At 42.1% G+C, this 22,376-nt stretch overlaps 2 protein-coding genes across 5 annotated transcripts; both read left to right on the forward strand.

The window, feature by feature from the left end:
• The first annotated feature begins 47 nt into the window (after positions 1 to 47).
• Positions 48 to 12,335, forward strand: LOC105024803 (BTB/POZ domain-containing protein 9). 3 transcript variants are annotated; one of them, XR_002198124.2, is made up of 11 exons: positions 48 to 255; positions 2,265 to 2,483; positions 2,681 to 3,044; positions 5,231 to 5,498; positions 6,301 to 6,520; positions 8,673 to 8,792; positions 8,900 to 9,009; positions 9,110 to 9,299; positions 9,397 to 9,533; positions 10,208 to 10,286; positions 10,377 to 10,482. XR_002198124.2 is itself a non-coding variant. In XM_010894998.3 (11 exons), exons 2-11 carry the CDS (start codon positions 2,296 to 2,298, stop codon positions 10,560 to 10,562), a joined length of 1,833 nt encoding a protein of 610 aa, XP_010893300.2. In that variant the 5' UTR covers positions 48 to 255; positions 2,265 to 2,295; the 3' UTR covers positions 10,563 to 12,335. The 3 variants fall into 3 exon arrangements, 2 of the variants coding, with proteins under 2 accessions (XP_010893300.2, XP_019911571.2); XM_010894998.3 differs by having other exon boundaries at positions 9,426 to 9,533; positions 10,377 to 12,335; XM_020056012.2 differs by having other exon boundaries at positions 2,336 to 2,483; positions 9,426 to 9,533; positions 10,377 to 12,335.
• Positions 12,336 to 13,009: 674 nt separating this feature from the next.
• LOC105024804 (AN1-type zinc finger protein 3) lies at positions 13,010 to 21,921 on the forward strand. Of its 2 annotated transcripts, XM_010895000.5 has the most exons (7): positions 13,200 to 13,313; positions 13,420 to 13,786; positions 16,325 to 16,365; positions 17,175 to 17,381; positions 21,213 to 21,281; positions 21,374 to 21,550; positions 21,729 to 21,921. In XM_010895000.5, exons 2-7 carry the CDS (start codon positions 13,722 to 13,724, stop codon positions 21,881 to 21,883), a joined length of 714 nt encoding a protein of 237 aa, XP_010893302.1. In that variant the 5' UTR covers positions 13,200 to 13,313; positions 13,420 to 13,721; the 3' UTR covers positions 21,884 to 21,921. The 2 variants fall into 2 exon arrangements, with proteins under 2 accessions (XP_010893301.1, XP_010893302.1); XM_010894999.5 differs by lacking the exon at positions 13,420 to 13,786 and having other exon boundaries at positions 13,010 to 13,313.
• Positions 21,922 to 22,376: the final 455 nt, after the last annotated feature.

The raw sequence follows: 22,376 nt of genomic DNA on the forward strand, positions 1-22,376 counted from the left end.
CCTCTACGAAAGGGCCGTTCTAACATTAACAACATCCGGGTTGTGACCCCACCTAGTTGTGTTGTGTTTTGTGATGGTGACATTTTTTAAGTTCTGATACTATCACAAAGCAAGTCACTATGAAATATTAATTTCATTCAAACGAATTTCATTGAATAAAGGAGAACAAAGCAGAAAGAACAGGTATCGTGAAAGGGAATAAGAGAGGGGAAATCTAGCCCTACAAAGCTGCAGTCACGTATACGGTCACAACTTGTGAGTACTAGTTATACCGATATTAAGCTAATAAAAAGTTGTATTGTTGCTAGCTATGTTTTATTGTGCTGACACGTTATTGTATGTTACACATCACGTTAAATCGAAGTGGATAGCTGTCAGACTGTATCACACGGCCGACGAGCATCGTGCATGGGCTCCCATTCTTGATTTTTTTTTCATTACTACAATACTAGGTGGTTGATGTATTTCAAGTTGTCTGCCTAGTATGAACCAAGTCGCTCCTACTAGCAATGGACAGTTTTTACAGTATCCTCTAATCAGTACTTTACTACTGGTTTGAACCGTTTGATCCAGTGTCCGTTGTATTATGTACTTTCGTTTTACTTTTATCATGTTTAGGGGTGTAGAGTATAAGAGTAGCCGAATAATAGTACAGTACTCTTGCATATTAACTATACAACTAATATATTTGTCCAGTACACCTCTGCGGTTTTCTGCCAATGTGTTAGTGCTCATTGGGTATTGCCTGTGTCCTCAATGGTATCACTTTTTAACACGCTGCTCCTCTTATTGTAAAACATCTGTTAAAACACTCAACATGCTTTCAAGCAATTTATGGGATCTGTACATTGGCCAAGAATCAACCTGATCCTCTCTGTTGAGGGGGTCCTATATATAAAATGTATTTAAATTCCCTCATTGTTATTAATTAACATGCTCAACTTACGATAGAGTCAGAACAAAAAACACTACACTGGATTAGCAGTGAATTGTCTGAACTGATCCAGCATCCATCAGAAACACTTGCTCTGGTGCTTTTGCCTTCACAACTCCTCACGTTAACAATGAATCAATGTACTCAGGAAATGTGTTTTTTACAAACTACAATTAGCTATTTGTGGTTCTGACCCAAATATGTTGGGGACAGAGGTGTAAAAAGTACAAAGTAAAAGTACTCAACTGGGTTCGGCTCTGTTCACCAGTTTTGGGAAGTATCTAATTAAGATCTAAATAACCAGGTAAAGGGAGTTCAAAACTAACTAGTGATCAATTAAATAAAAAGGAAGAGTGTAAATTATCAATTAAGGACACTGATGAGTAATGAACTCTGTTTACATGGTCATTTAACCCTTCTTTAGGAACTTCCCAAAACTGGTGAACACAGCCGAGTACTTCTACTTTGTACTTTTTACACCCCTGGTTGGGGAACACTGTTAAAAAATCTTAATAAATAAAACCTCTTCCTCTAAACTCCCTACAGTCCTAAAACTTTAGAACACACTTCGGACTAAGTTAGAATGGTTGAGAGATTCAAACATCACTTCGATCCTTGCGGTATTTAATTCCATTAAAAATTCTTAACATTATAGGATTCTCGGAGCACTGCCCTAGCCTGGTTTGGAAAACAGTTTCTATTAATGTACATTGTGTCAGATTTGAAGGCCCGTTATCTACACCTCTGGTGGGATCTATGGACGAACCTCGATTAGGTCAAACTTACCACACTTCCATTTGCCACCAGCCTTTCACCGTTCACTGTGTGACCTTTTAATTGCCGTCAACAGGCCCTTGCTAAATATATTCTATTTCAATAGTAATCGGAGGTCTGGTAGATATCTCACATGGCTTATTCCTGAAACCCACGCTTCATTTGGCCGTCATTCCTTTCTGTTCTCAGCTAATGAATTGAATGAATGAATTGTGAAAGGACTCATAAACTTGACACTTTCACAACTGAGCTACTATGTGGTCAGTGGAAGCTTCATATCTATTTGTGTCTCTTGCTTGCTGTATTTAATGCAATTTTTACGGTTTATATAGTTCTGTGTCATCCTATCCTCTTGGATGGCTTTGACTAAGTTGTCATTGAAAATGAGAATTGGCTCTCAATTGACTTACCTGGTTAAATACCATTAAGAGAAATACACAGTTACCAGCTAACTCTTTGCTTACCTCAACTTTATCAAGATAGGTACTTGAGACTGTTTACAGTGACACCCATTAACCAGCTGGTCAAACGATATTTTCCTCTTCTCTTCTGTCAGATGTAATTGAGACACTACCAGTCGAACCGCAATGAGTAACAACAGCCATCCTTTGCGTCCCCTGGCCTCAGTTTCAGAGATTGACCACATCCACCTGCTTTCTGAGCAGCTGGGTGCTTTGGTTCCAGGTGAAGAGTACAGCGATGTCACCTTCGTTGTGGAAGAGAAACGCTTTCCGGCCCATAAGGTCATCTTGGCAGCGCGCTGTCACTACTTCAGGTACACATGTTTGAATGGTTCTTCTTCTTCTTTGGACTTCTTTGTGGTCACCATGGTTTTGCTTAGACTGTCATTTCACAACATATTTATTCAGGAAATGGTCAAATTAAACAGGCTAACAATAATCCGTGCTTTTAGGTGGTAGTGCTCAGGGAGGACTAGATTACAGTCTAACTGTCTAACCTCCTTTTCCTCAGAGCTTTGCTGTATGGTGGGATGAAGGAGTCCCAGTCGCAGGCGGAGGTGACCCTGGAGGAGACCCGAGCCGAGGCTTTCTCCATGCTCCTCCACTATCTGTACACGGGCCGCGCTAGCCTCAGCTCGGCCCGTGAGGAGGTGCTGCTGGACTTCCTGGGTCTGGCCCACCGCTACGGCCTCCAGCCACTAGAGGATTCCACCTCCGAGTTCCTACGCACCGTCCTGAACACGCACAACGTGTGTTCGGTTTTCGATGTGGCCAGCCTGTACTCCCTGAGCGGCCTCAGTGCAGCGTGCTGCGCCTACATGGACCGCCATGCTCCAGAGGTCCTGGCTTCAAATGGTTTTCTCACACTGTCCAAGGTCTGTGGGTGTGAGCAGAGTTGTTCATGTGGCATGAAGGGAAATCATATTGGCTGAAATAGAAAGCGACAAGGGTTATTTGGAGCACACATTTTAGTTTTCTGTTGTGAAATACAGTGGATATAAAAAGTCTACACACCCGTTGAAATGCCAGGTTCTTGTGATGTAAAAGAATGAGACAAATATAAATCATGTGAGAACTTTTTACACCTTTAATGTGACCTATAACGTGAACAATTCAATTGAAAAACAAACTGAAATCTTTGAGAAAATAATAAAATAAATCACAATAACCTGGTTGCATAAGTGTGCACACCCTTAAACTAATACTTTGTTGAAGCACCTTTTGATTTTATTACAGCACTTGGGTACGAGTCTATTAGCATGGCACATCTTGACGTAACAATATTTGCCCACTCTTCTTAGCAAAAGCATTCCAAATCTGTCAGATTGCGAGGACATTTCCTGTGCATAGCCCTTTTCAGATCACCCCACAGATGTTCTATTGGATTCTGGGCTCTGCTTGGGCCGTTCCAAAAGGTTAATCTTCTTCTGGTGAAGCCATGCTTTTGTGGATTTGGATATGTGCTTTGGGTCGTTGTCGTGCTGAAAGGTGAACTTCATCTTGAGCTTTCTAACAGACGCCTGAAGGTTTGGTGCCAAAATTGCCTGGTATTTGGAACTGTTCATAATTCCCTCCACCCTGACTAAGGCCCTGGTTCTAGCTGAAGAAAAACAGCCCCAAAGCATGACGCTGCCACCACCATGCTTCACTGTGAGTATGGGGTTTTTTGGGTGATGTGCAGTGTTGTTTTTGCTCCAAACATACATTTTGGAAATATGGCAAAAAATTTCAACCTTGGTTTCATCAGACCACAACACATTTTCACAAGTGCTTTTGGGAGACTTGATGTTTGTTTTTGCAAACTTCAGCCGGGCTTTGATGTTTTTCTTTGTAAGAAAAGGCTTCTGTCTTGCCATCCTACCACATAGCCCATTAATATGAAGAATACAGGAGATTGTTGTCACATGTAGCACACAGCCAGTACTTGCCAGAAATTCCTGCAGTTCCTTTAATGTTGCTGTAGGCCTCTAGGAAGCCTACCTGACCAGTTTTATCCTCGTCTTTTCATACATTTTGGAGAGACGTCCAGTTCTTCGTAATGTCTCTGTTGTGCCATAATTTCTCCACTTGATGATGACTGTCTTCACTGTGTTCCATGGTATATCTAATACTTCAACCTTGGTTTCATCTGACCATAACGCATTTTCACAAGTGCTTTTGGGAGACTTGATGTTTGTTTTTGCAATCTTCAGCCGGGCTTGGATGTTTTTCTTTGTAAGAAAAGGCTTCCGTCTTGCCATCCTACCCCATAGCCCATCCATTTGAAGAATAAAGGAGATTGTTGTCACATGTAGCACACAGCCAGTACATGCCAGAAATTCCTGCAGTTCCTTTAATGTTGCTTTCGGTCTCTAGGAAGCCTACCTGACCAGTTTTCTTCTCGTCTTTTCATAAATTCTGGAGAGGCGTCCAGTTCTTCGTAATGTCTCTGTTGTGCCATATTTTCTCCACTTGATGATGACTGTCTTCACTGTGTTCCATGGTATATCTAATGCTTTGGAAATAATTTTTTAGCATTCTCCTGACTGATATCTTTCAACAATGAGATCCCTCTGATGCTTTGGAAGCTCTCTGTGGACCATGGATTTTGCTCTGAGATGCAACTAAGAAAATGTCAGTAAAATCCTACAAGAACAGCTGAACTTTGTGATTAATCAGAGTCACTTTAAATGATGGCAGGTGACTTCCATTTAACATGAGTTTGAATGTGATTGGTTAATTCTGAACACAACCACATCCCTAGTTATAAGAGGGTGTGCGTACTTATGCAGTCAGGTTATTGTAAGGTTTTTATTTTTCCCCCTCAAAGATTTCAGTTTTTTTTCAATTGAATTGTTCACATTATAAGTGGAAAAGGTTCTGACATGATTTATCTTTGTCTCATTCTTTTACATCACAAAAACCTGCCATTTTAACAGTATATCTTTTTTAAATATATATATATATATAATAAAAATAAATTTGGGCTATTATTAGAAAACATTCAGAATAAGAATGGATTAAAGTGTGGGAAATGAGTAGTTACAGACCTTCCTGTTCTTTTCTCTGCTGTTCGGTCTAGACGGCTCTCCTGACCGTGGTGCGGAGGGACTCGTTCGCAGCAAGCGAGAAGGACATCTTCCAGGCACTGTGCCGCTGGAGTCGGCAAAACAGCGAGGGCGGCTCGACGGAGGAAGTGATGTCGGCCGTGCGGCTGCCCCTCATGACCCTGACGGAGATGCTGAACGTGGTGCGTCCATCGGGACTCCTTAGCCCAGACGACCTGCTGGACGCCATCAAGATCCGCTCAGAGAGCCGCGACATGGACCTCAACTACCGTGGCATGCTCGGTGAGTCTCTGTCTTTGCTGGTCCTGTTCTAATAGTCGGCTATTAGGAGCTTTATTTGTCTTTGTGTGTCATTTTGTTGTTTCTGTGAGGGTTGTGACCAGACAAGTAGAAATAAAAACTTATTGCCTTTGGAATGTGGAGATTTTCTCTTTGGCTTCACCACATAAACTCTCTCTGGGAGAGAGTAAACATCTTCAAAGTCATTAAATTGGCTTTATACAAGCTCCAAACCTAAAACCCTTTTAATAGAAAATTTACAGCAAATAGCAACACCAGGATTTTTTTTTTTACATTGATTTGAATATAGTAAAAACAAATAACGTTCTTCAAATGAAGTGCAAAGTCTCTTTGTTGCATATTTTGTCCTCTAGCGAGCAGAATATGCCATATATGAGCTGATAAGAGTTCTCTTGCAAACAAATTAAATAAAAGTAATCTATGAAAAATAGGTAATAGACGATCAGCAGTTGTTTTACATAGTGAAAGTAACTGCATAATACATAAGCAGTGCATAGTACCAAAAATATTATAACTGAATAAAATGCATAATAAAAAATTTAGCCAGATTGATTATATTGAGATACAGCAATACAGGACATCCCCTTCACACAATCAAATGGCAATGTTTCTGTAAATGTCCAATTGCTACATAAGAATGAATAAATAACCAAAAAGAATCATAATTTTGTGCCACTGCCAAATCAACAGTGTCAAACTTTGTGTGTGCATCACTGGCATGGAGACGGTTTGTATTCATTACTGTTCATTGTGGTGTATTAAATCTGATGCCTTTGTTATACAGTCCCAGAGGAAAACATTGCCACCATGAAGTACGGGGCCCAGGTAGTGAAGGGAGAGCTGAAGTCGGCGCTGCTGGATGGAGACACCCAGAACTATGACCTGGACCACGGCTTCTCCAGACATCCTATAGAGGAAGACGGCCGCTCTGGTCTCCAGATCAAACTGGGCCAGGCATTTATCATCAACCACATCCGCATCTTGCTCTGGGACAGGGACAGTCGGTGAGGGGAGACTTCCATTAGGTTTTACGGGATTAGTTTGATGAAGGCCCACTAACTAATCTTGATCTAATAATTAGTCGTTATTTGAAAGAAATGGTGGTTCGCAGGTCAGTGATTTTATCCAATATTGAATGCATTGAAGCAAACGAGCACATTTCCTATTTAAACCATGTCTTGATACGTGCACAGTAACTAGTTTAACAGAAACACCAACTAATTCACAAAAATGTATTACGCCGACAGATAGTTAGTCATGTCGTTAGTTGTGGAAAGGCAGGCATCAAGGGTTTTTATTACCGTTCCATTGAACGTTAGAACTGCCCAACCAAGTGACCTTAACAACTTTGGGCTTAGAATGATTGTCGGTGCCAGTTGCGCTGGTTCCAGTGTCACACGTACAGCTCTGGAAAAAAGTAAGAGACAACTGCACCCTTTTCTTTCCTTTCCAAAAAGGTTGAAATGGAAGGTATTGAGTGAGGAACAGAAGGGTTCAAATAAAGAGACCACTGCAAATTGAATGCCTCACTGAAAACCTTCTTTTTCAACTTTGGAAAGGAAAGAAAAAGGTGCAGTGGTCTCTTAATTTTTTCCTGAGCTGTATTCCTTAACTACAGTGAAGACTACAATGGTTAAAGCCCATTTCATTCTCCTCACTGGCCCGGTCAGGACAATGTAGTAATTTGTTTATCCTTAAAAATGTGCGTTGCAAGAAACTGCATATAACTTTGTTTCAGCAGTGTGCCATTTGGATATTTTATTTTCATATAAAATAGAATGCTGCCCCTTTAAGACATGAACATTTCAAAATAGATATTTCTTAATTTAACCCTTATTTAACCCGGTAAGTTGAGTGAGAACCCATCAATGCTAGTGTTTTTGTAGCTTTTGTTTTGCAGCCTGTCGACCACATCCAGTGTATTGCAACACATTTTTTTGAATGCATACTAGTGATTACTTTTGAGTAATCCTTTTCCCTAGAATAAATAAGCTCAGCCAATGGATTGATGGGGGCTTTTTTTTTGCTGATCAGGACATCCTGTATGTGCTGCATAAACACATCATCTTCTGTAGCCCAGGATTGTCACATGCGCAACTACTTCCATTTGGTATAACGCACCATGTTATAAAGGATGTGTTGTCTCAGATTGTTTACAGGAACAGGACTGCAAATTCAGTCTACTTCAGTTGCTTACTCAATTTCCTCATCCCAACCCGTTAGTGAGTCTCTGGGATTAGATGGAATATTTTGCAGCCTAAACATGCCAACATCCAATCTGCAGCAACTGTGTAATGCCATCATGTCAGCATGGATCAACATTCGTGTGGAAATTCTCCCAACACCTTGTAGATTCAGGACTCCCCAAAGTATCCAGGATGTATGACAAAATGACAGACACCTACAATCAATCTTCTGGTTGCACAGCCTTTTGCCAAAAATGTCAGGGAGCAAACTGGTCAAATTATTCTGTGTTTGACAGGGGCCCTTTAACAACTGCTGCTGTGAGATATTCCCAAATGTTTTGTATGTGATTCAGATCTGGGATGTACACTGATTCACTGTTCCAGAACCAACCTCAAATTATGATTTTTCTTTGGCCATTTCATCATGTTTTTTATGTATGTTTAGGGATTTTGTCCTCCTGCAAGATCCTGCAATATTCCAACAGATGTGCAGTGGTTGGACAAAGGGTTGTGCATTGCACACCAAAAACATTGTGATCATCTGCTGATTTCATGATGTTTTCTGCTCATAATCAGTAATCACTTATAAGCAGTTCTTTCCTTCGAACTGTTAATTTGGATGCTACAACTGGCCTGAAAAATGAGAACACCTGATTGAACATCTTCCAAACCTACATAAACAAGCTGAAATACTGGGAATAAATGTTATTTGGACATACAGTATACAAAATGTGAGCTATTTGGCGCTACAGATTAAAGGCAATTTTCTCTGACGACCGAATGTGGCATTTAGTGTAACATCCTTTCTACTCTTAAATACTGGTGGGGTTTGTTAATGCACTGGGGTGGCTTTGCTGGTTCTTATGCTGAGGGCCTTGAGGGTGTGCAAGGTGTCACATATTATCTCTTCTGCAATTTTAGGGTAACTGGGATTTGTATGGTCCATAACCAACTCCCTGTATTTGTGCAGGTCTTACTCCTACTACATTGAAGTATCCATGGATGAGCTGGACTGGGTGCGTGTTGTAGACCATTCCAAATACCTGTGTCGTTCCTGGCAGAACTTGTACTTCACGCCGCGTGTGGCCAGGTGAAACCTCACCCGTTGCATCCCTACGTATGGATTTCTGTGGCCCTCACCTGTTTTACTGTCACTCCTACATCCATGTAAATCGGATTTTGTCCATGTGTCCCAAGGTACGTGCGTGTCGTCGGGACACACAACACTGTCAACAAGGTCTTTCACCTGGTGGCTTTCGAATGCCTGTTCACAAACCGCTCCTTCACTCTGGAGAACGGTCTCCTCGGTAAGCCAGGAATGCAACAACAGCGTTACGGTTCTTAAGGCATGCAGATTAAGGCCTGATTAACCCTCAGCTTGACTCTGTCTCCTCCTTGGACCTGCAGTGCCCACTGAGAATGTGGCTACCATCGCAGCGTGTGCCAGTGTCATTGAGGGGGTGAGTCGGAGCAGGAACGCCCTGCTAAACGGGGACACCCGCAACTACGACTGGGACTCGGGCTACACCTGTCACCAGCTGGGCTCTGGGGCCATCGTCATCCAACTGGCTCAGCCCTACACTATAGGCTCCTTAAGGTAGGTGGGCGCACCTGTTTGCGCTGTGCGAGCGTTGCTGTGTTCGTTTCGTTTTCTTCCCGCAATCATTCGCCGTTTCTTTCTGGCGAATGATCAGTAATCATTCGCCGTGTTCCGTCTGGACAGACTATTACTGTGGGACTGCGATGAGCGATCGTACAGCTACTACGTGGAGGTCTCCACCGATCAGCAGCACTGGACAAAGGTTGTGGACCGGACCAAGGTGCCATGTCGGTAAGACTCCCCGTCCTTTTCCAAACTCGTCTCGACGCTCCAGTTGTTGACCCCATTTACCAGACCAATTATAATTTTTTCTTACAGGGTGTTGATTTGCGATGTATTCGTTGGTAATCAATTTCAAGCAAATCACACGTTGCATTGGGGCACAATAAACAACATCTATATAGTGAGGCCCTGTTTGAGCCTGAAAAAGAATGTCACTATGACTTCCCCAGTGCTCGAGATCCAATACACCAGACATGTCTGATCGTCGCCACAGTGTCCAGGGAGGATTGGGCAATAGCAGATGTAGGGAGATCAGCAAAGACAAGAGAAGTCAATGTAGAGAATAATGCATTTGGGTAAAACGTTCAGGGTCTTTAGTGCAGTGAAGGAAAGATATGGGGAAAAAAGCTGCATTCATTTACTTCTAAGAAGCATGATTTCAGATGTTCCCAACTTGCTTCCTTGTTTAAGTCATTTACACTGCTCGCACATTGAAGTCCTTATTGTAGGACGTGGTTCCAGTATTTATGATATTAGATGGTAGGTTATGAGAGAATGAAATCTAGGATGTTTTTTGTTTTCCTGCGATAGGCTTCAATCAACAGTAGGAGAATGGGCTAGTGGGCAAGAGTACAGTACATTCCATTTTGAGATCTTTTAACAGTCTTTTTTTTTTGTCACAGGTCATGGCAGACACTAACATTCGAAAAGCAGCCTGCCTCTTTTATTCGCATTGTGGGAACTCACAACACTGCAAATGAGGTGAGAAAATGACTCATAGATCGTTATTTTGGCTCTCTGTCATCTGCATGTATGCATTTCTAGCCATTCTTTACTGTTTCTTTCTTTCAGGTGTTCCACTGTGTCCACTTTGAGTGTCCGGCCCAGGTAGACACAGGGTTGAAAGAGGGCAATACTGGGCATGAGTCGAGCTCCAGATCCCAGAACCCTAGATCCATGCGGCCAACCCACACCCATGGCCTTCTGCCCTCCCAGGCCTCATCCTCATCTTCCACCTCTTCACAACCCCAACTCTGAGACCAAAACTCCTAACCCTAACCCAAAAAACTATTTTGCACAATCTTTATCACAAAGTATGCACTGCTAAAATGCTGCTAAGCACAGGATCTATTTTGATAACAACTATTGGCCTATATTGTAATGATTAACCTGTCCATCTTAGCATTGTATGGCGATCCTTTATGTCTTCAATGCTAGGTAATAATGGGTGGAAAACATGAGTAAATTGGATTAGTGTCTCCAACTCTGGTATGTTCTGATAGTTATTTCTTCAGACCAAGGTTCAAAGTGTCTGAATAAATCATTGTGGGAGCATATCAGAGTTGTGGATATTCCTCTTAACTATTATACAGTTCTTCTGTCCTGCACCTGATAATTTGGATGTGCATATTTTCTATCTTTTTCTATGGAGTTGATATTTCCATAATTCCTTGAAGATATTAGCCTATACCTGCTGCAGTTTGAAAGGTACTCAATTGGCACTCTTCAAAGGTATTTCCAAATTTTAACAGACACAGAAGTGATCTTGGTACTAATATCACATGTAAATTGTTTTCTTCTCATTTTGAAAATGAACAATCCCAATGAGAATTGGAACAAGTTTATACTTAAGTGTTAAACACAATTCTCTTTTGTATAAATTTTTGTTGTATTTCTATGGAATTTAGATTTTTCAATTGCACTGGTCGGTTAACTAAAATGGTCATGTTCACCAATGTTAAAGGTGATTACATTTGCCAAACTAATTTGATTCACCGCCTGCTCAAGTAAGCGGTTGGGTAAAAAGACTCATTATGGTCTTGGCAAAGCAGGCACTTCAGTGTCTTCTTTCAAATGTTTTGGTAAATTGGTCTGCACATTGTGGGAATTGGACTTAGGGAGGACCAAATGATGCACTGGAGCTTAGAATGTGATATTTATGGCTAATATGCAGTCTTAACTATGAGCAGCTGATATTTGGCACTTTATTTTTTCCTGTATTTACTGTAAGAAAGATGTTGCCTAGCTAAACTAGCACATTACATTTTAAATTGCTGCTTGTGTTTACTGCTCGTCAGACGAACTGCATATTGAGATACATTTTTGTTTGTGGTTTGTCAGTTTTGTCTGCTCAGCGGTTTATTTCTCAGTGCTGTGCTTTCTGTAGTCCAGCGCCAGTTCTTTTTGTTTCCAAATATTGAAATCTGTGTTAGTGTCTATAAGCTTTTATGTAGATATAAGCAATCCTTTACATTTCACATTGCTACTATTGCATGAGGGCTGAACATACACTTCAAATTAATTAGATCCAAGAAAGAAGAGTATCCTTCTAATATATGTTCCCTTTTTTTTTTGTGAATAGTTTTGACTGAAATTTGTTCATCTAAAATAATCGAATTACTAACATCATTACTAAGTTGTCTGTTATTCTGTATCAATGCCATTACCATTCACTGGCATTTATTTTGAAAAAAAAGTATCTTTTAAATGTTTATAGAGATTCAGCAGAAAGGGCTTGATTTTGAAGTCAAGCAGGTTTGCACTACCGACATCAATAAAGGCTTCTTTGGACTGGTGATCTATGCTCATGGCAAATATGAGTGTGCTAATAATGCAGGAAGTTGTTGCAGGAAATAGAATTATATGTCCTACTCATTTTAGAGTAATTATTATGAGTAACCCATGTCAAACTTGAAAGATCAAATGTTTTTTACATGAATACAGGTTTTGAATGCAGCCTTGTCCATCCAACCATCATGATACCCTACCAGTGTGCAATTAAGATTTTAAACAATACCATATTAAAGATGTGGGACAAAACATGTTGTTGTGTGTCATGACTGATGTTTTGCCAGATACTATAACAATTTTATACAGCTTAATTTCCAATCCTGTAACTGAGTCTCCCAAGGAAGGGTTGGACTTCAAGGAGAGGATAATGCAAAACTTCTCTCAAAAATGTTTATGCCTCTCACCATTCAACCATTCCAATCATCTCTGAGAAAATATATTTATCCATTAATGTAGATTTGGAAGGGTCATTCATCTGAGGTGCCACTTTAACCATATGTAGTGGTAAACACTTCAAAATGTGGTGGTATTTATGAATTTCTTTATGATTTGAATGATTCCAAGTGATAAAAATGTATATTTAAAATGTCCATGTTTAATGTGTTATATTCCTTAGTTCATTTTTACAGGCCCTTCGGAATTTAACATAAAATACACAAACACTTATTTTCTGGGGACATAAGGCACCGCGTAAGAATTACACAGTGACTAATAATAATATGTAAACAGTTAATATTTTTCCGTACAACACTGGGACGTTTTATATCGCTGTTTATGGTAATTATTATGAACATTTAAACCGTGACATAAGCGGGAATGTTGTGCTTAGCTTATGTTTAAAACGAATTCATCCGAATGGTTGGTGTTAGTCTGCATGCTTACATTTGTTATCTCGCCCTCTCCCCCCTCTTATTTTCGCCCTTAATGCGCTCTCGCCCCAGCTGGTTACACAGGAATCCGAAACACTGAATTGTGTTCTGTGTTCAATGAACGCCATTTTGATTCTATTGATATAGGGCACAGTGGACGTTTTATTCTAAATTTGATCTATATGAACGTTCCAGTCCAGGTAACTACCCGTTACTTTCCTGACCTGCTTACTTTTGTACAGTTCACTTCAAACTCGGTGGTTCAGCCCCAAAGACAAGTTAGATTGGGTGGTCCCGAAGATTGGGGGACGCAGTACGTTGCATCGCGTCGAAGTGGAATAATAACTAGGTAACTGCTTTATTTATACTGCTTTAATAAGTGTGAAATTATTTAGATTGTTGGAAATGTGTTATTGTTGTGTTTATGTTTTTGTGTTGTATCTTTCATGTTACAGGTTGGACAAAGCCCTGACACCCCCTCTCTGGGTGTTAGTAGTAACCGAGCTCCAGCTGATTTGCTTTGAGTCCAGTGAGGACACTTGGATGGTCAATTAATCCAAACTGAGCAGTTTAGGACTATTCGGATTCTTGTGGCCGCTCGTGTCGGCAAAGCCATCCACCTTCTTTGTCCAATTTGACCGAGGACTATTTATAGAAGCGGATATTTTCTACTTTGAGTTGGCTGAAGATCCTTTACAACGACAAGGCCCCTGTCTCATCCCCAGCCTCGCGTACCCTTTATCGTTTTATTGAAGTCATGGGGGATACTGGTAGTGAGCGCAGCAAACCTTTACCACCTCGGTGTCCCTGTGGATTTTGGGGGTAAGATGTCGCACATTATCTATTGTGGAAATGGTTTAATGGAGTAATGATGGGGATGGGAATTAATGTAGCTTAAGCTAAATCCATTGTTGTTCTGTTGGGTAGACCGGGTGGGGGTTGGGGATAATGGTTGGGCTATAACTGATTCATATCTGAATGTTCTCGAGGTTTGCTTAAGGTTTGGGCTTTTATATTCTATGACCGTGAGTGTTGTTCTGTTAGAGCGTCGAATCATGCTTGGAAAAGCTGAGGTTCTGATTGCTTTTTAAGTTTGTTGGTTAGAATCTGATGTATCATTCGCTTTAGTTAGGCTTAAATATAGCTATAGCTTTGGTATCCTAACTAATGATGAAACATTGACACTGTATCCAATATTGTCCAGACTGTCATTGCAAACACATTAGTTAGCCTGTGTCAAGTTACAGCACGTTCCTCCCCCACTATCTCAATCGTGATTGTTTCGATTACATACCGGAAATGCTTCTTCATTGTCATTTAAGAGCCCATCTTGACAGTAAATTGAACATTAAACCATTCTCTGTGAAATTGAGAAACCAAGTGAAGGTTATAGCCTACTAAGAATAAAAAAGTCAGTGCTTTGTTTGAACAGGATCAGTTCTTTCTGTATGGGCAACTATTATCAAGAGGGGGGCTCATGGATGTTGATCCAGATAATTTTAATTACAATAAACCTCTTTTCTTTTGTCATGCTTTGTAAAGTCAGACAGAGGATCTTTAGGGTGTGTTATGTAAGCAAACTGTGAATTACACCTGTCAACATCAGTCCGGTGACACAATTTGCACCATATTTACAGCACCTATGGCCAACACCTGGTTCAACATGTCTGATGCTCTCTGAAGCCTTTTTAGACTTTGGGCTTTTTTGGTAGTCCTTGCCTGCAGTGTATGTTCAGTCCCCCGTTCTCTCTCTCTGAGTATGGCTTATTATAGCCAGAGCCAGGAACAAACATCCTCTTCAGTTTGAACATTGCTGCTGACTGGGGCTGCAGTGTCAGATGTCTCATTAAACATTGGGAGGATCGGCTTTATCTCAAGGCTGCAGGATATAGGCTTAGCCTTCAGATGTGGTCTAGTTTCAAGAAATCTGGGCTGAATTTGCAGCTTTCCTGTTTTTAGGTCAGTTCTTTGCAGGTAAAAAAAGGACTTCTTTTACTGTGACAATGCAAAATATTATTTTGAGAGTGACAGACCACTGTTGATTGGTATTCTGTTTTGATCAACACGGTAGCTCTCCTTAGGGACACAGAGATAGACGAGGAACATTGGTTTTTAATGTGCTCGCTGAAAGTAGGCAAATGTTTTCAAAGCGGTGAAAGGACTCGATTAGATTAGCCATCATGGGTCTGCTCAGACGTCTATTCTGTGAGGCTGCTTTAGGTATCGGGCCAACCCTCTTGTCAGTTCAGGCCTATTTACTGTACCACTGAATAACATGTGATGCAGGGGGGGGGGGGGGAACCCAATTTGTAGTTAAGGTCATGTTAGTCCTAAATATCTCCCTGGTCCATTGGAACAGAGCATCGGTCACATTCTCCCCAGAGGGCACAATGGGATGAAAACCCCTATGGAGTTTCTACCTCCGCTATTGACAGAACTAAACAAAACACCCAAGCATTGTGCACTCCTATTAAAGTGACGGTCAATGAGGGGTCCGGGGGGAGGTGGGGGACAACCATTAGCCTACCTCTGGAAATATGGTGTCATTGAGAAGGACATAAAGGGTAAATTAGGCATGATTGTTAGTTAGAGTTAGTTAGAGTCTAACAAGTTTGAGGCTCTGTGGAATGTTTTTTTTGTTGTTTGTGTCTGTGGCTTTGGGGCTTAGACTTCTGTGTCCTGACTGAACTTATTAAACATTATTAGGTTTTGGAGAGAAAAGGTGGTTTAGCTTTTCCGGACCGAAATCCGTTTGTAATGTATACATGAAAGATCTAACATTTGATTACACAGATCTCATGTTTTAGTAGACCAACTTGTTGACAGTTGAAGCCTCAGATAGGCCCACAACTGAACTGAACACCTGAAGCCTTTGTCAGAATAAGCCTCTCAGCACATTGAGCTTGGAGTGGACTGATTACCTTGTAAACCGGGGAGTGATAAGGTCAAAAGGATTCTGAGGTGTAGTTCTACCTGGTGCTCATTTGTTGCTGTATGAGTTTTTGCTGTCTTATCCTCCTTGGCTTTCCAACTGTTAGCAACCCCTCTGTCTTTGTTTGTAATCCTGCTCTTCCCTGTCTTGACTTTCTGTCATCTCTCACCGCTGCCATCCGCTTGTTTTCACTCTCCGTAGCTATGGCAACCCTGCAGGTCCTTCTGAAAGTCTGGGTAAAATAAATGGGTCAGGTTTGAGTGCCCTGAGAGCGATTGAAACTATGTTTGTTTTGTCATTTTGTGGCATATACGAGGGGCTGAATCCATTGATATTTAATTTTTTTAGTGGGGTGTTATCCTATTTGGCAAATTCTCCATCTTGGTAGCATTTCTTTCAGTTAATAAAAAATGTCCCCCTCTCTCTAGGTCCAGTAAAACCATGAATCTCTGCTCAAAATGTTTTGCTGGTAAGTCTTGTGTTTCATTGCAGCCAGTCTATACCATACCCATATGTATGAACAGTGGGGTTCTTCAGTGTGGGGGAGACCAGTGTGTACCTGAGACATGAGGGCTTCTTACTTGGGGCAGATGTTTCTTTAAACTAGATTTTTCTCTATGCATTGATATGTTAGTTTATTTATATGTTTTGTATTGGCCTTTGTCATATAAACTGTACCTATGAAATATTCCAAAGACATGCAGTAAAAATACAAGGCTTGACCCTTTTTATCCCTCAAAAAGCCTACACCCTCTGTTAGATGGATTTCACGCTGGCGTAATGGCTATCTCTGAAGAATGAGTAAGGTGGATGTCAGGGGAAATATTTGCCAATGTGTTATACGCTTTGTTGTGTTTTAGGGTGTGGGCTCTAAACTCTACTGTTGTAATAGATTGCAGCTCCAAAAGGGAGATTGTGACAAAGGTTTTGAGAGAGAGTGAGCATGCTGTGGAACTCTGGCCGTGTCTATGGAAACCTGTAAGCTCGGCAAAGCAAAGGATCTAAGTGTAGCACCACAGCTGGCACAGCTGTAACCCTTGGAATAGAATGGATACACGAACACAACAACAGAGATGGGTTCTATAGGGGATTGAGATGAGGCCCCACTGCCTTTAAAACTGTGCAGCCCTCTGGGTTTTGGTAGTTGGTCAGATAGACAGTCTAAAATCGGGTTATATTGAAGCCTGTACTGAAGCTCTGAAGCAGCTGGTCTGTTAACCTGCAATGGATGTGGTGCTGGTTGGGGGCACTAGAAATTATATTTAATCTATCTTTCAGACGTAGAGCAAAAGCAAACAGACAAGGACTGTGCCCCAAAGTCCAGCCCGAGCACCGGGAACAACCAATCGGCCGTCTTCAGTAGCGAGACGAGTAGCAGTAGCAGCAACAGTAGCCAATCCATTTTGTCATCACCACCCACTAGCTCCGATCAGCCATCGGCGTCAACCGAAGACCCCGCCCCCACGCTGTCCACCGCACAGGAGGGTAAGTTGGAGTTCCCAGGTTTTGAGCCCTTTTCTGACACAAATGATCTACCGTAGCTGAGATTATTACACTCTGTGAGTAGAGTTTTCAATGGGTTTTTTTTATATCCTGGGACCTAATTTTCATTTATATTAAAATTTTCTAATTGGATGACAGTTTGTTAAATAGATTTTTTTTTTGTTTTTGCCAAACATGAAACATTGGGAGCAAACTGAAGCATATCAACTTTCCCCCACTGTGGGTAAGGAAAAACAGGTTTGGCTACATAACAAACTTGAATCTGGAGGGTTGAAACTCCTAAATATTAAACCTTTGAATCTCTCACTTACAGTCTCAATTATACGTATGTTTTTAGAAGAATGTCCGCATGAGTGCCTGGATTTCCTTTTTCTGTACAACCCAGTATAATTTTTTCCTTGCTTTTCATCCAATACCTAAGTTATATTTAAATCCAAGCTGGTTTTCCAGATCTGCCAGACTAGACTGCATGAGTAGGAATTTTCAAGTTGGAACTTTCAGGTTGCTTTGCAGAATCAAAACCACTTCATGTTAATAATAATTAATATAAACTTTTTTGCGACAGAAATTGGGATGAGCATTTTTGTACTGTACCAGCTAGTACAAAACAAAGTTCTAATCCCTGGGCCAGATTAATGAAGGGGTTGATCAGGGCTGAAGCCCATACGCCAAAGTAAAGAGGCCATTGTAACTTGGGCCTGTCCTGAACCAACTGCAATACCTAGCAAGTGTGATGGAGGATGTTTACTTTCATTGCAGTATTTTCTCCTTTGAAGGGGGCAATCTGAAGCACATCTGTTTGGTAGGCAGACTTATTAAGTATATTTATCCACTGATACTTAAATATACAAGAACCTGGCTGGTAGCAATGTGCTACATCTACTGAAGAAAATGCTTTAAGGAACTACTACTCTTCTAGGAACTGTCAGACTAGACTCTCTATCCTGGTCAACTTGTTTTGTGATTGGCATCTCATTTGAATATGTCAATTACATTTGAACTAACAGTTCTTGTTCTTAAGTACAGCAGTTCAGTACTCAACTCTGCTTATAAATGCAACACTGAAATGGACCAATGAATATAAGTTTTCCACAAATCAAGAACCAGGCATGATACATTACTTGCCTAATGTATATTTAATTATATTTAAAAGTTTGTCCTTGGCTGGTTTCTGAAGTCCGGTCCAAGCTTGGTTATTAAATGTTCTAATGGTAGGGTGTGATTGGACCTGCACAGTATACTGTTGGAGGGCCACCGTCAGTCAATAGGTAATGTCACTGTGCTCTTAATAGTTAAGAAATGTTATCCTATGTATTTTATTAACAATATCAAAGCTGATACCTTAAAACTGATTTATTATACAGTATGTGTAATTATGCTAAATTTAATTAGGGTATCTTAATTTGAAGGGATGGAACTTGTAGACCCAAAGTATATGGGTGCTTGTGATGACGACAATCACTTATGTTTCCTCTTTCTACAATTTCTTTGTATTAGTCACTGTCAATATCTTGTCAGTGGGCTTAATAATCACAGATTTACTGTAGAAATGGCCTACAGTGGGGAGAACAAGGATTTGATACACTGCCGATTTTGCAGGTTTTCCCACTTACAAAGCATGTAGAAGTCTGTAATTCTTATCATAGGTACACTTCAACTGTGAGTGACGGAATCTAAAACAAAAATCCAGAAAATCACATTGTATGATTTTTAAGTAATTTATTTGCATTTTATTGCATGACATAAGTATTTGATACATCAGAAAAGCAGAACTTAATATTTGGTACAGAAACCTTTGTTTGCAATTACAGAGATCGTATGTTTCTTGACCAGGTTTGCACACACTGCAGCAGGGATTTTGGCCCACTGGGCAATACGGATTTTCAGCTCCCTCCAAAGATTTTCTATTGGGTTCAGGTCTGGAGACTGGCTTGGTCACTCCAGGACCTTGAGATGCTTCTTACGGAGCCACTCCTTAGTTGCCCTGGCTGTGTGTCTCGGGTCGTTGTCATACTGGTAGACCCACCTTCAATGCTCTTACTGAGGGAAGGAGGTTGTTGGCCAAGGTCTCGCGATACATGGCCCTATCCATCCTCCCCTGAATACGGAGCAGTCGTCCTGTCCCCTTTGCAGAAAAGCATCCCCAAAGAATGATGTTTCCACCTTCGTGCTTCACGGTTGGGATGGTGTTCTTGTGGTTGTACTCATCCTTCTTCTTCCTCCAAACACGGCGAATGGGGTTTAGACCAAAAAGCTCTATTTTTGTCTCATCAGACCACATGACCTTCTTCCATTCCTCTATTGGATCATCCAGATGGTCACTGGCAAACTTCAGACGGGCCTGGACATGCGCTGGCTTGAGCAGGGGGACCTTGCGTGTGCTGCAGGATTGTAATCCATGATGGCGTAGTGTGTTACTAATGGTTTTCTTTGAGACTGTGGTCCCAGCTCTCTTCAGGTCATTGACCAGGTCCTGCCGTGTAGTTCTGGGCTGATCCCTCACCTTCCTCATGGTCATTGATGCCCCACGAGGTAAGATCTTGCATGGAGCCCCAGACCGAGGGAGATTGACCGTCATCTTGAACCTTTTCTAATAATTGCACCAACAGTTGTTGCCTTCTCACCAAGCTGCTTGCCTATTGTCCTGTAGCCCATCCCAGCCTTGTGCAGGTCTACAATTGTATCCCTAATGTCCTTACACAGCTCTCTGGTCTTGGCCATTGTGGAGAGGTTGGAGTCTGTTTGATTGAGTGTGTGGGCAAGTGTCTTTTATACAGGTAACAAGTTCAAACAGGTGCAGTTAATACAGGTAATGAGTGGAGAACAGGAGGGCTTCTTAAAGAAAAACTAACAGGTCTGTGAGCCGGAATTCTTACTGGTTGGTAGGTAACCCTAACCGTAACCCTAACCCTATCAAATACTTATGTCATGCAATAAAATGCAAATTAATTGCTTAAAAATCATACAATGTGATTTTCTGGATTTGTTTTAGATTCCGTCTCTCACAGTTGAAGTGTACCTATGATAAAAATTACAGACTTCTACATGCTTTGTAAGTAGGAAAACCTGCAAAATCGGCAGTGTATCAAATACTTGTTCTCCCCACTGTACATGTATGACTGCAAAATCCAGCCAAATTACATTAATCTATTTGGTTACCTTATTTTTCTTCAGCAAAAGCTGTCACTTGCTTCTTCTGTACAATGAATGCAGTTTACCGGTAATCTCAAATCCGAAATGCAGAAACACAGAGCCAAAGGGAAATCATGTTAGGCTTCACCATCCGAGTGAGTTCATGTGCACGCGCTGTGTGTATTTCATGCAGTCACCGTGTTGTCGGGTATGCTAGGTCAGACTGATATGGGGAACAGCCTGCTTCTATTTCTGCCTTGGGGGGTGTCTTTCTCCATCTCTCCAGCTGGCCATGCGTATACTCCGCATGGCCCAGTTTGGAGTCCTAGTGGGTCAGTGTGCTCACGCTGACCATTTGTAAGGACCTGCTCACCTTGGAAGTGAATTTAACATCTCACAAATCACATTTTGGTATTTTTAACCTCCATATTTAATACATAAGTAACATAATACGTTTGTATAAATAGACATTTTGTCATCTCAGGATTTGATTAGGCATTGGAAATGCGTTAAGTCTATCTGGTTACATAACATTGCCATGAGGTCTTAAATCCTTTAAGAATATTGTTCCACATTTTGTTGGCTGTTAACCGTGTCTATAATTTACTGCATGTTAGTATAGGTGATGCACAAACTCTGGATCAATAAGGATTCCCTTGTCTTCTGGCTTTTCCTTGACAGGGCTATCACCATGCACAGAAACAGCTCACAGCACCCTCTGCACGCCCACAAAACGTCCTTGCGAATCAGGTACGTCCATGCTACCCGAGTCCACATTTCGACGCCAAACTGTACATCCCTGATTGGACTCCATGTAGCCATGTGTCCTTCTATTCCTTTAGCTTCCGGGTCAGAGAGCGAGGCGTCGCCCGAGAAACGGCCACGGCAGGACTCTGAGGAGAGGGAGGCGCCGAGCAAGGAGCCCAGCCGAGGGCCCAAGCAAAAAAACCGCCGGCGCTGCTATCGTTGCCAAACCAAACTGGAGCTCGTACAGCAGGAACTTGGCTCCTGTCGCTGCGGTCAGTACTGCTCAGGAACAGCATCTTAACACGTCTGTCCTTGGTTTCACAGTGGCCTCAGGACCTCGACACCAGATGAAATGTAAACATTCTCTCTCGATCGTTCTCTCTCCCCACCTCCCTCTTTTGCCCCCCCACCCCCTCCCCCCCTGCTCCATCCTTCTGTTTTATCCCGCAGGCTACGTGTTCTGCATGCTCCACCGTCTACCTGAGCAGCACGACTGCCTGTTCGACCACCAGGGGCGCGGGCGCGAGGAGGCCGTCCTCAAGATGGTGAAGCTGGACCGCAAGGTGGGCCGCTCGTGCCAACGCATTGGAGAGGAATGCTCCTGAGGTGCTGCCGCCCCCCCCACCCCGCCCGCCCGACCCCCATCCCCCCCCCCCCCCCCCACCCCCCCCCCCCCCCCCACCCATTCCAAACAACAGAGAAGACGCACTTAAAGAGAGAGTGGGAATTGGAGCAAGCGAGTGAGAGAGAGAGAGAGCAGGAGAGAGGGAGGGAGCATGGTTGTAATAGACCCGCACTTCTTGACCCACCATCTTGGAGCAAACCACTCCTGTGAATCTTCACCTCTCCAGACGGGGACCGTCTTGGGCCCAGACTTAGATCCGGCCACCACCACAGCCCCTGGAGCCACGGTCAGTCACCATCGCACGTTTGTTTTCACACAGCCTTAACATGCGCCGGTCTTCTGGGTTCGCCAAGAACGGATCGGTCCGTTTTTTGGGCTTCACGCGGCAGCGCCACCATGACAACCTGCCACCGTGTGTTTTCTCCACCCGTCACTGGAGAGAACCGAATGCACCAGTACAGGACTTTCTATAT

The sequence above is a fragment of the Esox lucius genome, chromosome 18 (genome assembly GCF_011004845.1).
Source record: "Esox lucius isolate fEsoLuc1 chromosome 18, fEsoLuc1.pri, whole genome shotgun sequence".
NCBI classification, from domain to species: domain Eukaryota; kingdom Metazoa; phylum Chordata; class Actinopteri; order Esociformes; family Esocidae; genus Esox; species Esox lucius.

Excerpts from the sequence above, each read along its gene's own strand:
- LOC105024804 (XM_010894999.5), top strand. The coding sequence starts at position 13,147 with ATGAACGTTCCAGTCCAGGTAACTACCCGTTACTTTCCTGACCTGCTT. Across the intron at positions 21,282-21,373 it reads AAAACGTCCTTGCGAATCAG|CTTCCGGGTCAGAGAGCGAG; the intron begins GTACGTCCATGC and ends CTATTCCTTTAG. Across the intron at positions 21,551-21,728 it reads ACTTGGCTCCTGTCGCTGCG|GCTACGTGTTCTGCATGCTC; the intron begins GTCAGTACTGCT and ends TTTATCCCGCAG.
- LOC105024803 (XM_010894998.3), top strand. The coding sequence starts at position 2,296 with ATGAGTAACAACAGCCATCCTTTGCGTCCCCTGGCCTCAGTTTCAGAG. Across the intron at positions 3,045-5,230 it reads GTTTTCTCACACTGTCCAAG|ACGGCTCTCCTGACCGTGGT; the intron begins GTCTGTGGGTGT and ends TGTTCGGTCTAG. Across the intron at positions 5,499-6,300 it reads CAACTACCGTGGCATGCTCG|TCCCAGAGGAAAACATTGCC; the intron begins GTGAGTCTCTGT and ends TTTGTTATACAG.